This window comes from Narcine bancroftii, chromosome 8 (genome assembly GCF_036971445.1).
Source record: "Narcine bancroftii isolate sNarBan1 chromosome 8, sNarBan1.hap1, whole genome shotgun sequence".
Classification (NCBI taxonomy): domain Eukaryota; kingdom Metazoa; phylum Chordata; class Chondrichthyes; order Torpediniformes; family Narcinidae; genus Narcine; species Narcine bancroftii.
This window is the reverse complement of record NC_091476.1, coordinates 160,869,930-160,886,776: the sequence shown is the minus strand read 5'-3', so window position 1 is coordinate 160,886,776 and position 16,847 is coordinate 160,869,930. Positions and strand designations below refer to the sequence as shown.

Sequence of the window (16,847 nt, the reverse complement as noted above, 5' to 3'; positions counted from 1 at the left end):
TGGAGTTCTGTTCTGACAGATTGGTCAAATCTCGAAATGGACACAAGTCGGATGTTGTTCCAGGCCTAAGCTCACCTTCTCCATGTTGAATACCAGGTCTGCCACCACCTTCGTGTCCCGAAAATAGAACACATTCGGCAGCAGTAGTGTCTCAGCATCCTCCCGGCCTGAGGCCACTATCATGTTTGTCCGTAAAAATAAACAACCCCTGGATCCCCAGGACCTAATATGCAAATTTTATATTTAAATATATTGTTTTCTTTTAAAAAAAATGTATACAGTTTTATTTGGTCGTATGTATGGATGGTTGTAAGTTGCATAGGTCATAAGTAGGAGACCAACTGTACATTTCATTCTGCAGCATTGAAAAAACTTTGAAAATACATTTATTTTTGCAAGCTTTTTTTTAAACAATGGTGAATATCACCAAATATGTGCATTTCAATTAAAAAAAAATCAGAAAATGAGGGAGCAATCAAATCCAACCTTGGTTTAACAGTGTTAGCACTAAAACACTAGCAATAATGTCAGAGAACGATCAAACAAAAAGACTTAAGTTGAACAATCTCAACTACAAAATGATGAGAAACAATTAGTCCAACAATGGAAGTGATTTAACCTTCGACTTCTAACTTCTTATTTGGATACTACTGCCAACATAGCTTGTATGAAAGAGCGTGCCAACTATCTGTCACCAGATCCTTTTATATCTTTACCACCTGTGGATGCTGTGAGACCAGCTTAGTTCCTTCAGCATTTCTGTGTGCATTTCCTTCCAAAACTATTACAATGAGTTAAGTGGCACTCTGTTATACAGCTTTTGGGTTGGATCCTGATTATTTTTCTCATCTTCCTGCCACAAAACATTGCATGAAGGTTTCACAGATTTTATTTATTCTCACTACAAAGCCAAACGTTATGATAATTCAAAATATTTGTTTTAAGTGGACCCCAACAATAATGTTTATCATAACTATCAAGTTTCTAACTTGGCTTTTTAGAGTAAATTAGATCACTAACAGATAGAAAAGTAACTTGTGTTAAATGAATGAATTTAAACAAAAAAATTTCCTAGGTTGGATTATTTTAGTGCAATACCTGCGGAGTTTAAGTTACATAATACCAACCAAGTAAGTACATACCATAAACAGGAGTCTTCCCAGGCAGAATGACCACTATCAATTGCAGACCCACATAAGTCATCTTCAGGTGCTTAAACATTGGTTCTACACTGTCTGCTCCTTGTGCATATTTACAGAAACATGGCTGTCCCTGAATAGGCATTCCAGCATCTTTGGAAATCTTACGCAGCTGATCAGTAAAATTCCTGAAGGAGAAAGGAGAAGTGGAAAAAACCAAGCAGCAAAATTATAGTTATTTTTCTGACGCTTTGCAACTGTATGTAGGTGATAAACTGTTTAGAAAAAGGAGTATTCATCACCACCACCTACTGATTGCCTTTCAACCCATTTCAGTTTTAAATTTAAATTTAGACACACAGCACAGTTACAAGTCCTTTTGGCCGACGAGCCCGTGCCACCCAATTACAACCCTGGTACATTTTTGAAGGGTGGAAGTAAACTAGAGAATCTGGAGGAACCCATGCAGACATGGGGAGAAGGTACAAACTCCTTTCAAAAAGCACTGGATTCGAACCCCAGTTGCTGGAGCTGTAACAGCATTGCGCTAATCGTGATGCAAACCATGCCGCCCCAAGTTAGAATGGTATTCCTTTATGCTCAATTAATGAGAAGTTCAAAGACAAATTTGAAACAGAACATTTCTCTCACAAAATTCAATAATGCAAAAATATTTAGTATGGGTTTACCTCAATTTCATAACCTGATTGTGGAAGCCAAAAAAAGTACAGAAAGCCACGTTGAAAAGAAACAATCAATCCAACTTTTTGAAATAAAAGTCCTTTTCTATTTTGACATTAATGCTTTACAGCAAACTTAGAAGCAAGTACTTAATTTTGTTAGTGAGAGGATGCTTACTTTAGAACTTCCTCCCGGCACTGCTTCTGTGGCGCAAAGCAAGCAACTGCCCAGACTTTAATCTCAATGCCAGCATAGAATTGTTTGCCTCTCATGTCCCATACCCCCTGGTTTGGGGTAGCAACAGTCTTATTCTGAAATAAGTGCACAGGGGTTGGGAAGGTGAAAAAACCTCTATTAAAGACAATTAACAATTATATATTAACAAAAAGCAACACATCTGTTTCTTTGCAAATTTTATTCTCTAAGCTGCTAAAATACAAATAGAAAAATCCATTCACAGATGTGGGATCAAGATGTTTGGGTCTGCTTTAGTATCAACCAGAGTAGTGCTATTCTTTTTAACACAACTTCCACTGTAAAAGTCATTTACTCATATTCACTTATTGTCGTTGCAAGTACTGTGTCATGCTGTAATATGATACACCTTAGATAGTGCATTATATTAAGCAAAATTTGTTGTTTTTCAGAAGAACGAAAAGTTAGCTACATTTGAAGTTTGAGAAATGATTTACTTCCATTTGCAGTAGAAGTTACTTTAATATAAACTGCTGTAAACAATTTTAATTAAATACAAATAATATTTATACCAATTCATGGAGAATCCAGGTGGATTATTACCCAAGTAGAATAAACCTCATTGTTTAAATAAATTGCCTCCACCTACCATAGGATAGAGAGCCTAAATCCAATCAGGGATACCTATCCTCTCTCCTCCCTATACCACCCATAAAAAAACGAGCCAGAATCTTCCCATTCCCATGTACTACTGTTGCAATCCCACACAGCCATCTTCAGTTCTTTGGACCAGAAGAGGAAAGTAATGCAAGATAAAGCAAAGAAATTTCAATGCCCCATTCCCCTACAAGGAGGAACACTATTCTTCTGATCTTTTGATAGACTGTTGGCAAAGAATTGAGAAATAAAGTTAACAATTTGGACATAGACTAGAATATTATCAAATAACAAATATAAACCATAATACAATTTTTCAACAAGCAAAATCACAAACATATTGGAAAGCAAAGCCAAGAAAGCACATATGTGACAACTAACTGTGAACAAGAGTGGTAGCACAGAAGGATATTAACACCACATTGTACAGCTATGGCCAGATTGTTACCCATGAAGAAGAATTTAATTTTACTGAGAAATATATTCACTGTCCTTGTCCATGGTTATAGCATTGCTTTCATTGTTTCCCCTTCTCACACCGTAAATAAAATGACAATCAGTAGTTTTCATTAAGAATTTTAATCACAGTACTTTACATTCTTCTGAATTTCTGCAATTTATTTTCTCATATGACAACCCCTTTATCTCAAATTATTTTAGTGAACTTTTGTTGCAAATATATCCTTCCCAAGAAAGGGAGATCATACCTGCAGTATTCCAGGAGTGGACTCAAACTGGATACAATTGTGGATAGACTTACTATTCTCACACTCCTCTTAAACTCTTGTCAAAGGCTTCTTCAAACAATGCAAATCACCAATCTTTACCTCAAAAAGAAACTGGAGCTGTGAGCATAAGAGAATCAGTCTTCTCAGAAAGAAGTACAAGACTGTGATATTCCATATCAGGACTAGAAGTTTGATAAAATGCCCATTATTACCTCCCAAAGACAAAGTGAAGATGATAAAAATGTATTATTGCAGTCGACCAGCCATACCTGGTTTGTTGGCAGTGCCTGAAAAGTTTAAAATTGTACTATCCAGTTGGCCATTTAACCTATTGTACTAGGTCTCTAAAATTAGCTGACTAATTAATAACATCCATCTGCATCTTTGTTCATTGTCCTAGTTTTCAATTACAAATTCAATTCTCTTTTGAAATCAAAAAATCAGAATTTATGTTCATGAATAAGTCATGAAATTCGGTGTTTTGCTGCATCATCATATAAACCACCTTACAACAATAAATTTTAAAAATAGTGCATGAAAATGTAAGGCTGTCACTTTGGTTCATTGATTATTCAGAAATCTGATGGCAGCAGGAAAGAAGCTGGCCTTGTGCCGCTGAGTGCTTGTCTATTTCCTGTACCTTTTCCCCCAATGGTAGCAGAGTAAAGAGGGTGGTGGGGGTCTTTGAGGATAGAGGCTGCTTTTTTAAGACACTGCCTCTTGTAGATGTCCTCGATGGATATTCCATTACTTTTGCAGTCAGAAAAATTGCAATTTGATGCACAGAATAATTTCAGTCCTGGCTATTTTGTCAACTTGCATCCTCTGGCTGTTGACTGCAATGTTAATTTTGTCCCATCAGAACCATTTATAAGTTTTAACACCTACCAAATCTCACTCAACTCAAGATCAACTTAGTTTTTTTGCAGTGCAATGCTAAAAGCAGCAAGCTTTTGGGTTCAATCATAATTCTTGGCAATCCTGATTCTCTTTTTTAGGATCATACAGAAGACAAATTATACCCAGTTGGATCGTGATTGTGGAGGAGAGTTGTTTATTTTGGACTAAAATAAAGTTTTTTTTTCTCTTTCAGAGCAGTGAATCTTTGAAATTCATTAATCCAGAAAGCTCCAGATGAAAGGCAGAATAGATTTTTGAATAACAACAATGAGACATACTAGACAGAATAAATGCATACAATTCCTGTCCACCTGCACTTATCTGGGCTGCAAAAAGAGAAATGATCTCAATAACTGTCAATAAAGAGGCCCTAATCCCATGTTTTTTTCCCCTCACATGATTGACAGAAGTGCCTGCTGTTAAAGGTTTTATTATTTAAAAAAGTTTCTATTTTTGAGCTATATGTAGGTAATTAAGAAACACAAGAATGAATATAAAATATTAACCAGAAATTCAATAAAATACTTAAAAATCAAACTTTAGTGTGATAGTTAAAAAAGTGTAATTTCCATTCTTTTAGTTACAATCTTTCAAATAATCGAGATTCCAATCCCATGCACAGGGTCTCAGAGCCCATTCCCTACAAATAGCTGGAATTCCCAATAAAGATTAGGCTTTGTACTGAACTACATGTGGAGTCCTCTGACAGAGCACATATTGATGCTCAGTAAGCTCAGGACCAAGATTGACTTGTGTCAGATTGGCTGAATGTGCAGGGATTCAGCCAAAAACCTGCAGTAGAAAAGTAGGAAAGTAGACGTCCCAAATATCAAAACTGGCTCAGTTAACCACATGACCCAGTTCTCATTCTGCTTTAACTTTTTTTCTGCTTGAATCCCACATTCTCAAGGTAGTCACACATCACACTCCCCAATCTTGGCTTATTCTATGAACTGCAATAAGCATAAGTCCCAAACATTTGAAGAATCGTCTGTCCACAGATTTTAGAAGCTTTTTTTTATCCCTCCCAAAAAAAGGGGACAATACAATACTTTTCACAAACCTTTCACTGGCCAAAATGTATATATTTAATCATGCTTGGTCCCAGAAATTAGTTTATTATCTTTCAATCATTAGAATGATGGCAAACAAAGATTTGCTGCTGTTGTAAAAGGATGCAGGTAACATCACTGCAATTAAAGAACTGATATTCAAAAGACAACAATGGTTAATTTTATCATGGTAGATTACAAGTTAGGAGATTTGAACAGCTCATCTTTTGTGTAGTAGCTGAATTTCACAATGTAGAATTAATTTATTGGTAATGACAAATTCCATAGGAAAAAGATTTGTCTGATGAAGACCACTATCTAATGCTTTTGTTTGTCTCTCATGGGAGGAATGCAAATATGGTCAAAGGAAGAGGCCTTTTATATTTGCTGGAGTGCAGGCTTATTCCCAATTCAGAATCTTATCAGGAACTATTCCAACAATGAAATAGACATAGACTGAAAAAAATTAGGGCTTTACATTTTACCAAAACACATTTTACAAAGATGCCTTATTAAAAATCTCTCCTGGCTGAAAACAAGCGATCATAAAAGTAAATAAAACTATATAGCAAAGAAAGCAATACAAAAGCAACTGGCGCAGAGATCAAAGATGGCAACGGAAGGGATTTTAAAAGAGTGTAATTTTAACCGGGCTTTGAAAATTGAATTTTGTTATGCAGTAACATCGACTTTTTTCCTTATTATGACCCACCTAACCCATGGTGCATGGAAGGCAACTCAAGAATGAGAAATGAATGAGAACTCAAGAAATCTGCAGTTTATAACTGAAATCTATTAAACATTTAACATAGAGATGCAAGAATAAAAATGACATTTCAAATTTGCTAAGTCTTGAAAATAGTTAAGGATAATTATTTATTTTCCAAGAAATGTGTGCCAAAGCAGGAGGTTTTTGGGGGAGGGGGGAAGATTGGTATCTTGATTGGATTCAAGTAACTGTGAAGGAGAAAGAATGGCTCAGCATCTACTGTATATTGTTTGCTCAGGTAGACTGGCTTATCCTGATTGCCATTCCACAAAGGACCTTAAGAAAACAATATTAATAAACAAAAATATCTTCAACTTAGAAAAATACCACAATTGTTAGATCAATTTAAATTGACAGCAATATATTGCTTAAGTTTATTGGTTCAAATAATAAACAGGGTTGAGCTCACTACTGTGGGAAATTTCAATTAAAATACAGCTTTTTTAAATGAAAACATGGCAATCTCTTTAATTAAGAATTAAAATTGAATAAAACTTCCATTTATATATTCTATGGAAATGACAATTTCAAACTTGAATCTACAATTTGCTATTATAGGCTCTCAATGATGACTTGAGCACTTAAGAAAATGTAACAAAGTTAAATTAAGTGCTCAGGCTAAAAGACATTAACAGATGAAAACAAAATATAATGTTTCTGATAAAAGAATGATTTAGCCACTATGTTCTGTCCTGTAGAACTAAACCAGTGTAAACTAACTCTCCCAGTTCTGGCCAAATGTTATTGACCTGAAAAGTCAACACTATTTCTAACTCCAAATATGCTACAGGACTTGCTGAATATTTTCAGCATCTGCAATTTTTTTTCTCCTTTAGGATCTAAGTTTCTTTACTAACATTAGATATACATTTGAAATAATAAAACATTGTCCACAGCAAAAACTTGGAAAATCAGTACATCTACATGCTCTCACCCTCCCTCAAAGAAATAAGAAACAGGTTTTGAGGGGAGGGTAGGCTACTTATTTTGAAACACAACCTTAAATTTATTTTGGACATCATACTCAAATGTAATGAACGAGCAGGTAGCAAAACAACTCAAGAATGTTAGCTATCCAGAATCAACTTTTGCTGGTAAATATTTGTGCTTAAAATAGTTTTGCTGTACAACTCATACATATAGCATAGCAATGCACTATATCACTTACTTCAAGTCCTGTGCATTCACAATTCCAGCTGCTTCCGTCCAACATCAGACTTACCCTGCCTCCATACTGGAGCATCGGTGCAGGCAGCACTCGACCTGTGACCTCAGTCATTTCATTATGAACGACAATACCAAACTCCTTTAGATATGGATCTGGCCCGCCAATCATACTGTTACTCTTCACCTTTTTAAAAAAAAACACATTTGTCCAATGTTAAAACTTAAAACTACATTGTAATCACAAATGATAACAGCTGTGCTATTTGAATATAATTAAAGAAATAGTAGCTGAGTGTGAAATTTAGTCTACCTAAAGTCTTTAGAAACTCAGTTACAAAGCCAGCATTTCATTAGTCTTCCCTAATGTTCTACCTTTGTGTGATTTAATGGTCAAAAACCCCAAATCCCATTGTGTTTTCTCCAGTAGTTCACCGTTTAAGTATTCTTCTGTTCTTCCTTTCATATGAAAGTTCAAGACTGTAAAAAGGACACCATTAACTGGATAATTAGGATCACTAAAATTCACCTTCCTTTGCCAATAACTCATCATTCATAAAAATCATTTATCCACCACAATTCAGCCAACCATTTCAATAAAACATGCAAATAGATTGAAGGCGATGCAGCTGTTAAATCTACTCTCATTTTCCTCAGAGCTCCACAAACTTGAAGGCTTGCTGCTTGACCAAAAATATAGGCAATTATGCCGATGCGAACTTTAATTGCAACAAATTCATTAAATCAAACGGTTGCATTTTAGAATTGATGGAGACCAAGTGGCAATCTGTGTCCCTAACAGCTCTTTTTTTTAAAACTTTATTTAAGATTTTATAACATGAATAACATATAGGATTACATTAAAAAAAATTAAGAATAAAATAATAAAATTACAATACAATATCAGTAATCTAAATAAACTATACCCTCCCCAATAATTATTACACATTAATAACCCAACTCAAATTAGTCCAACCCCCCTTCCCCCCAAAATAAAGAGTGAAGAATTAATAAAGTTAATAATATATGTAAGAAAAAAAACCCACTTACAAAAAAACCCAAAAACATAACCGATTAAAATACTAACAAAAAAAAGTAATTAATACTAAGATATCAGACAAAAAACATATTTAAATCAAACTTAAATGCATATATTTAACAAACAGAGTTAAGATGAAACATATATTTAACTCAAACTTAATATAAAAAATTAGTAAAGTAACATTATCTATCAAAAATTCTTAAACAATAATCAATTCTTAAAAAAAAATTGTAGCATGAAAAAAAAGATGAAAAAAAAACTTTCTCTATAGAGATAAACCTTCACCAAATATCAACTAACTTCACATCTATCATCATATTAGTCACATGAACCACCATCTTAAAACAAAATTCAAACCTCATTAAGCATTGTACAATTCAATTTTAGTACTCTTCCACCATTTTTCCCTTTTACTCTTGAATAGTTATCCAATAAAAGCTCCAATACCACATTTAAATATCCCCAATCATTACGTTAAAATTCAGATATCTAAATAATAAAAACACATCTACAACGAAATCTATATCTTCAACAAATGGAGCATAAACCACAAACAAAATTCAACCTCATTAAGAATTGTGCAATTCAATTTATAACTTTCACCATTATTCCCTTCGTTCTAGAACTAAAATAGCAAAATAATATACACTAGAATTACCACTCCTTTCACCTTAAAGTTAAAGAAAAAATATTAAAAAAACGTATCCATCCCATTCACATTTAAATTTCAGATATTCCTTATCTACTGAATAAACTTTACAAAAAAAACCACATCAATTTTTAGTTTTTTAAACAATCAAATACCTTCTTATGCTTTTTTTAATATTTAAACAAAAAAAACCCCCTTCACTCTTTAATCTAATAATACAAAAAAAAGGAAAAAAAAACGGGTAGGAGGTTAAAAATACCCCCTCCAGTCTAAACCGCGCAATGCAGTAACTCCCCCCAAAAAAAATGGGTGTGAGATAACTCACACGTAGCAGATGACTTTCAGGAAATAGTGCCTATCCAGTTCTCTCCCCCAACTCTCACTTCATCTTAAACTAACATCCTCATTATTTAATATCCCTTTTTTAAAAAAAAACATTAAAAAAAAGGACAACTCTTCTTCTAATCAGCTCCAACTGCCGAGTCACCATTGCGTGGCAAGATGGCGTAAGGATCAGACGTGCCTTCCAGTCCTCTCCTGACTCTATCTTATTGTTTTGTCTAGAAATGCCCGTTAAAATTCTTTAAAAGTTTAGATAATTTCAGTGCTCGGACTTGTCAGCCACAAACGAGCCTGCAGCTGACGTGGACTTTTTACCCCCTCCATAAATCTTCGTCCGCGAAGCCAAGCCAAAGAAGAATTTAACTTATGATGGTACAATGGTGAAAAAGAGCAAAAAAAAATGACAACAGATCATCAAAAAACTACATTTTCCAAAAGTTCAAGTTTTGGAGCCTACCTACAGGAAAGACTCAGCGCGAAATGGATCCCAGGAGAGAGGTACAGTGTTTGGATGTAGAGCTCTATGTTACATCGGTAGAGCCCCCTAAAGAGGGCGCCAAACAGCCTTTAGAACAAAGAGTTACTCAAAGGCATTTGTCATCTGTAGAGGTGGCGCTGCAAACTGCATCTCTTGAGATACAAGAACCTATACAACTTGATGTACTGGGAGAATTTAATACATTATGGACTGGGGAAAACCCCGGCCAGCGTCCTCCAGTCATTGCTGGAGAGGCTGTGGCTGGGGTTTCCACGCGCAGTCATACTACAAGGAAGGCAAGCAGAATGAAGGAAGGAATAGAAGATCCTTTGGAGAAGAAGCAGGAATCTGTTGAGCCAAAATCTCTTCCAATTGAAAAGATTTTTGTGAATCTTGAATCTAAATGATCTTATACAATGCAGGGATTATTCAAGATTATGACTGAACTTGGTACTAGGTTTAATACTTTGGTGAAAATACATTCTCAACAGATGGCTGAGTTTGGAGCTTTTAAGCTTGAAGTGAGAGATAAATTTAATTTGTGTGAAGAAGATATAGACGAAATACGGGATCAAGTTTTTGATGTGACCAAAATGGTCGAAGACTTACAAACTCAAAATAAAAATTTGGCGAAAAAGATTGATTATTTGGAAAACCAATCCAGACGGAACAATATAAAGATTATTGGTTTGCCGGAAGGTATGGAGGGACCAGACCCAAGAAAATTTTTTACTGAATGGATTCTGCAGGTGCTGGGTCAAGAACATTTCTCGGAAGGTATAATACTGGAACGTGCTCACAGAGCCTTGCGTAGAAGACCTATTTCAGGTCAAAGTCCAAGACCTGTTTTGGTTCGTTGCTTGAATTATTACGACAGAGAAATAATTTTATGAGTGGCTATTAGAAATGCACAACAGAGAAAATCACCCTTGATGATTCAAAATAATTGAGTTTTCTTCTATGCGGATTTGAGTCAAGAAGTTATGTTCCAACGACGGGAATTCAATCCTGCCAAAGAGTTGTTGTGGAAGAAAGGTTACAAGGCAACCTTTAGATATCCAGCTGTTTTGAAGGTTTTTCAAGAAGGTTGCCAACCAAAGTTCTTTGATTCTCCAAAGGAAGCTATAGCATTTGCTCAAGAGCTGCCAATTACTCAGTTTCAACAGAGACATAGTCCGCCGCGATCTCTAAGGAGACAAGAGATGGAAGAAAAGAGCCGTGCTCCAAGAAGGTCCCTAACAGCTCTGTATGAGAACAATCTCCTCACTCCCCAAAACAAAAAGCAGCTGGGAGATCATAAATGGCACATGATATGCATTCCATCGATCTGTGAAACCCTGTCATTGTTACTCTGGTTGAAAATTTTACATTTTATCACAGCCATTTGTTTAACCAGAAGGAACTTCTTAATACAGAACCAAATGCTCACACAAACCACTGCCTAGCCCCTCTTCCAAACAGTGCTTGCATTATTTGCTAATTCTCTAGCTTTTTGCTCCTCTGCAAAACTCAGTGGGGCTCTGCTTCCTGCACTCATTTTACTCGCCAGGGCCATTTTATCGCACACTCCACTTGAATTCACTACTGTGGGTGTGCCACCCATGCTTCTTTTAAGTTTAACAGGGGAGATATGGTTGGCACAGCAGTTAGCGCAATGCTTTTATGCCGCCAACGATCAGGACTAGGGTTCGAATCCCACGCTGACTGTAAAGAGTTTGTACATTCTCCCTGTGATTGCGTGGGTTTTCCCTGGGGACTCTGGTTTCCTCCCATCATTCAAAACATACTGAGGGTGTTAATTGGGTGGCACGTACTCATGGGCTGAAATGGCCTGTTACTGCGCTGTGTCTAAATTTTAAAAAATTAAATTAAAAAATTTTAAAAGAGCTATTTCTTGTGTTCCCCATAAACTCTTACCATTTCCCTGCTCCTTTTAACCTCATGAGACCAATTTTGCATGATTCTTTTAAACTTCTCTGTAAGAGTTTCTAACAAAAATATTTGATTTATTTGAATGAGCGCTTTTGATGTCCTGACAAACTCTCATAAACTTGGCTGCTGTTGATGGGACTATTTTTGTGGTATCTTTCATAGATTGAAAATCTCAGGGAACAACTGTGGCAGTTCAGGGAGTGAATCCTTCAGTAGGTTAAAAAAAAGTTTTCCTGCCCTGTAACTTTATCACTGCTGCATTTGGGCAACAACAAAATGTTTTGCGCAAGCTCACTTACAGTTTTCATTGCACACAAGGGTGAAGTTTTTTTTGAAACAATTGGAGTTGTGGTCTGCTGTAACATAAATAATGAAACAGCTTTATAAAGGTAGCTGGGGTAAAGCTAGCCTGTTATTTTACCACATTACTCATCTGTATAAATACAGAGCTCGTGGCATATATTTGAGGTAAACTCTGAGATGCATTATGACAGCACGTTTAATAGACCTCCTTTTGTCACCATGGTGAGATCCATCTGCTGTGCATGTTCCTTTCTCCAAACAAACAAGTAGCCCAAAAAGCCACATATGTATTTCCACTCAGTCTGATGGTCTTTCCTACAAAAAGGTTAGACACTTTATCCACCATACCCCACAAGTATTTGATTTTTCTAGATTAGAAGATTAGAATGGAATTGAACACAATATTATAGCACAGAATAGGGCTATTCTGCCCGTCTACACGGCTTTATTTCAGCAGTAATGCTCAAAGTAACTCACTTATAATCAGAATTTATTGTCATGAACATGTCATGAAATTCGTTGTTGTATGGCAGCGTCACAGTGCGAACGTTATATAAGCAACCTTACAAATAAATAAAAATAGTGCAAGAAAATGTCAAAGTAAGGCAGTGTCTGTGGTTCATTGTTCATTCAGGAATCTAATGTCAGTTGGAAGAAGCTGTCCTTGTGCCACTGAGTGCACGGCTTCAGGCTCTGGTACCGTTTTCCCGATGGCAGCAGAGGCACCCATGGCCTGGGTGGTGGGGATCCTTGAAGATAGAGGCTGCTTTCTTATGACATCGCCTCTTATAGATGTCTTTGATAGAGTGAAGGCTAGTGCCTGTGATGTGGCAAGCCAAGTTAACAGCCATCTGGTGTTTCTTCTTGTTCTGAGCATTGGCACCTCCATACCAGTGATGCAGGCAGCCAGAATGATTGCCAGTGTATACCTGTACAAATTTTTGAGTCTTCAGTGACATACCAAGTCTTCTCAAACTCCTCATGAAATATAGCCGCTGGTGAGCCTTCTTCGTGGCTGCATTGACATGGAGGCTCCAGGACAGATCCTTGAAGATGTTGACACGCAGGAATTTGAAATTCTTGACCTTCTCCACTGCTGAGACCTCGATGAGGACTGGTTTGTGTTCTCTCTTTTCCTGAAGTCCACAATCATCTCCTTGGTTGAGTGCAAGGTTGTTGGTGTGACACCACTCAACTAGCTGATCCATCTCCCTCCTGTATGATTCCTCACTGCCGTTTGTGCCTAGCTATATAGTTTTGGGTAAGAACACATTCTTGACGTGTGCCTGTGTTGACAGTTAGTGAGGAGGAGATGTTGTTGCCAATTCGTACTGACTGTAGTCTTCTGATGAAGAAGTCAAGGATCCAGTTGCAGAGACCCAGAATTTGGAGCTTGTTGATCAGCACTGAAGAAATAATGGTGTTGAAGGTTGAGCTGTAGTCGATGAAGAGAAGTTGCTGATTATGAGGTGATCCAGAGTTGAGTGGAGAGCCAGTGACATTGTGTCTATTGTGGAATGATTGTGACAATAGGTGAATTGCAGTGTGTCAACTCCTTTGCTTAGGTATGTGTTAATGGCCATGACCAGCTCTCAAACCATTTCATCACAGTAGATGTTAGGCTACTGGGCAATAGTCATTGAAGCAACTCACTCTGTTTTTGGGCACTGGGATGATTGTCCTTTTTTTTTAAACTAATTTTTTATTTTTCACACCGTGAACTATTTCAACCAAAATATATACAAACGTTTCTCATTAAATATGCACAGTGGCATTTTCCCTCTTTTTTCCCCCTACCCTCCCTCCTCCAAAACCAATAAATATTCAACATATACAATACAATAAAACAATGTCTTCACACAATGAAAAATAAACAAGAAAAATGTGTGATCTACTTTTACACACTATATCAAGTCATTTTGTCTTCTTATCATTTTAGGGGATGGAGGTCTGAGGCAAGCCCTCTCTGTTATGTTCCATGTATGGTTCCCAAATTTGTTCAAATAATGTGACTTTATTTTTTAAATTATATGTTATTTTTTCCAATGGAATACATTTATTCATTTCCATGTACCACTGCTGTATTCTCAGACTCACTTCCATTTTCCAAGTTGACATTATTCATTTTGTTGCTACTGCTCAGGCTATCATAATAAATATTTTTCGCGCTTTATCCAATTTGAGGCCTAATTCCTTACTTAGAAGAAAGATCTCTGGATTTTTTGGTATGTTTTTTTTGTGATTTTATTTAATATCTGATTTAGATCTTCCCAAAACATTTTTACTTTCGTACATGCCCAAATTGCATGCACTGTTGATCCCATTACCTTCTTACAGCGAAAACATTTATCTGATAATGTTGGATCCCATTCTTTTAACTTTTGAGGCGTGATATATAACCTGTGTAACTAATTATACTGTATCATGCGTAACTTTTTGGTAATTGTATTCTTCATAGTTACAGAACATAACTTTTCCCATGGTTCATTTTTTATCTTTATGTTTAAATCCTTTTCTCACTTTTGTTTAGGTTTATAGCTTATTTCATCATTTTCCTTATCTTGCAGCTTAATGTACATGTTCGTTATAAATCTTTTAATTATCATTGTGTCTGTAATCACATATTCAGAGCTGCTTCCTTCTGGTAATCTCAGTCTGTTTCTTAATTTATCCTTTAAATAAGCTTTCAGTTGATAATATGCAAACATTGTACCATGAGTTATTCCATATTTGTCCTTCAACTGTTCAAATGTTAATAAATTATTTCCCAAAAAACAATTTTCTATTCTTTTGATTCCTTTTCTCTCCCATTCTCCAAAGGAAAGGTTATCTGTTGTAAAAGGGATTAGTGGGTTTTGTGTCAATAACAATTTTGGTATTTGGTAATTGGTTTTTTCCTTTCTAAGTGGATCTTCTTCCAAATATTAAGTAAATGATGCAATATGAGTGAGCTTTTATATTGCACCAGCTTTTCATCTCACTTATATGTTCCGGTACCTTCTCCCCTATTTTATCTAGTTCTATCTTAGTCCAGTCTGGTTTTTCCCTTGTCTGGTAAAAATCTGATAAATACCTTAATTGTGCGGCTCTAAAATAATTTTTAAAGTTTGGTAACTGCAAACCACCTTGATTATACCTCTCTGTTAATTTATTTAATGCTATCCTCGGTTTCCCCCCCTTTCCACAAGAATTTCCTTATGTTCTCTTTAGTTCATTAAAGAATTTCTCTGTTAAGGGAATTGGCAACGATTGAAATAAGTACTGTATCCTTGGGAAAACATTCATTTTAATGCAGTTCACCTTCCCTATCAACGTTAGTGGTAATTCTTTCCAATGTTCTAAGTCTTCCTGCAATTTCTTTATTAGTGGCTGATAATTTAGTTTGTACAAGTGGCTTAAGTTATTATCTAACCTGATCCCTAGGTATCGGATTGATTGTGCTTGCCATTTAAATGGTGATTCTTTTTCAAATTCTGTATAATCCGCGTTACTCATTGGCATCACTTCACTTTTATTTGCGTTGATCTTGTACCCCGATATTTCTCCATACTCCTTCAATTTCTTATGTAATTCTTTTATTGATATTTCTGGTTCCGTTAGGTATACTATGATGTAATCTGCAAATAAGCTGATTTTATACTCCTTCTCCTTTATTTTTATCCCTTTTATTTTATTTTCTGTTCTTATCAGTTCTGCCAATGGTTCTATTGATAAGGCGAACAATGAGGGGGATAATGGACATCCCTGTCTAGTTCATAATTTAAATTGGCTCGATACATATCCATTTACTGTTACCTTCACCAACGGTCCATTATACAATGATTTAATCCAATTAGTACATTTTCCTGGTAGATTGAACCTCTGTAATACTTTAAATAAATAGTTCCATTTTACTCTGTCAAAGGCTTTTTCTGTGTCTAAAACAACATCCACCATTGCCTTCTTATTTCCTTGAACTGCATGAATTAGATTAATTTTTACAGACATTATCCGCTGTTCGTCTTTTCTTAATAAATCCAGTTTGATCTTGTTTTACTATTTTTGGTACACAATCGGGCAATCTGTTTGTTAATAATTTCACTATTACCTTATAATCGGAGACAACGCTGGTGGAAGCGTTCTAGGAGCCGTAGGTGGTGCCGGTAGAGGACCCATGATTCGGAGCCGAACAGGAGTGTGGGTATGACAACGGCTCTGTATACGCTTATCTTTGTGAGGTTTTTCAGTTGGTTGTTTTTCCAGACTCTTTTGTGTAGTCTTCCAAAGGCGCTATTTGCCTTGGCGAGTCTGTTGTCTATCTCATTGTCGATCCTTGCATCTGATGAAATGGTGCAGCCGAGATAGGTAAACTGGTTGACCGTTTTGAGTTTTGTGTGCCCGATGGAGATGTGGGGGGGCTGGTAGTCATGGTGGGGAGCTGGCTGATGGAGGACCTCAGTTTTCTTCAGGCTGACTTCCAGGCCAAACATTTTGGCAGTTTCCGCAAAAAAGAGCGCTTACACCCCTAACGTCGAAGTACTCGAGATGGCAGAGGTCGACAGCATCGAGTCCACGCTGCTGAAGATCCAGCTGCGCTGGATGGGTCACGTCTCCAGAATGGAGGACCATCGCCTTCCCAAGATCGTGTTATATGGCGAGCTCTCCACTGGCCACCGTGACAGAGGTGCACCAAAGAAAAGGTACAAGGACTGCCTAAAGAAATCTCTTGGTGCCTGCCACATTGACCACCGCCAGTGGGCTGATAACGCCTCAAACCGTGCATCTTGGCGCCTCACAGTTTGGCGGGCAGCAACCTCCTTTGAAGAAGACCGCAGAG

At 36.5% G+C, this 16,847-nt stretch overlaps 1 protein-coding gene across 4 annotated transcripts in view; it reads right to left on the bottom strand.

Moving 5' to 3' along the window:
- ago4 (argonaute RISC component 4) overlaps positions 1-16,847 on the bottom strand; it is a 71,945-nt gene that overhangs the window by 16,424 nt on the left and 38,674 nt on the right. For 3 of the 4 annotated variants that reach the window (XM_069895684.1, XM_069895685.1, XM_069895681.1), the window contains exons 10-12: positions 7,290-7,472; positions 1,998-2,131; positions 1,143-1,327 (exon numbers count right to left, since the gene is read on the bottom strand). In XM_069895684.1, the coding sequence (XP_069751785.1) occupies positions 1,143-1,327; positions 1,998-2,131; positions 7,290-7,472 (502 nt within the window). The remainder of the gene's footprint in view (positions 1-1,142; positions 1,328-1,997; positions 2,132-7,289; positions 7,473-16,847) is intronic. The other variant, XM_069895682.1, reaches the window with a different exon arrangement.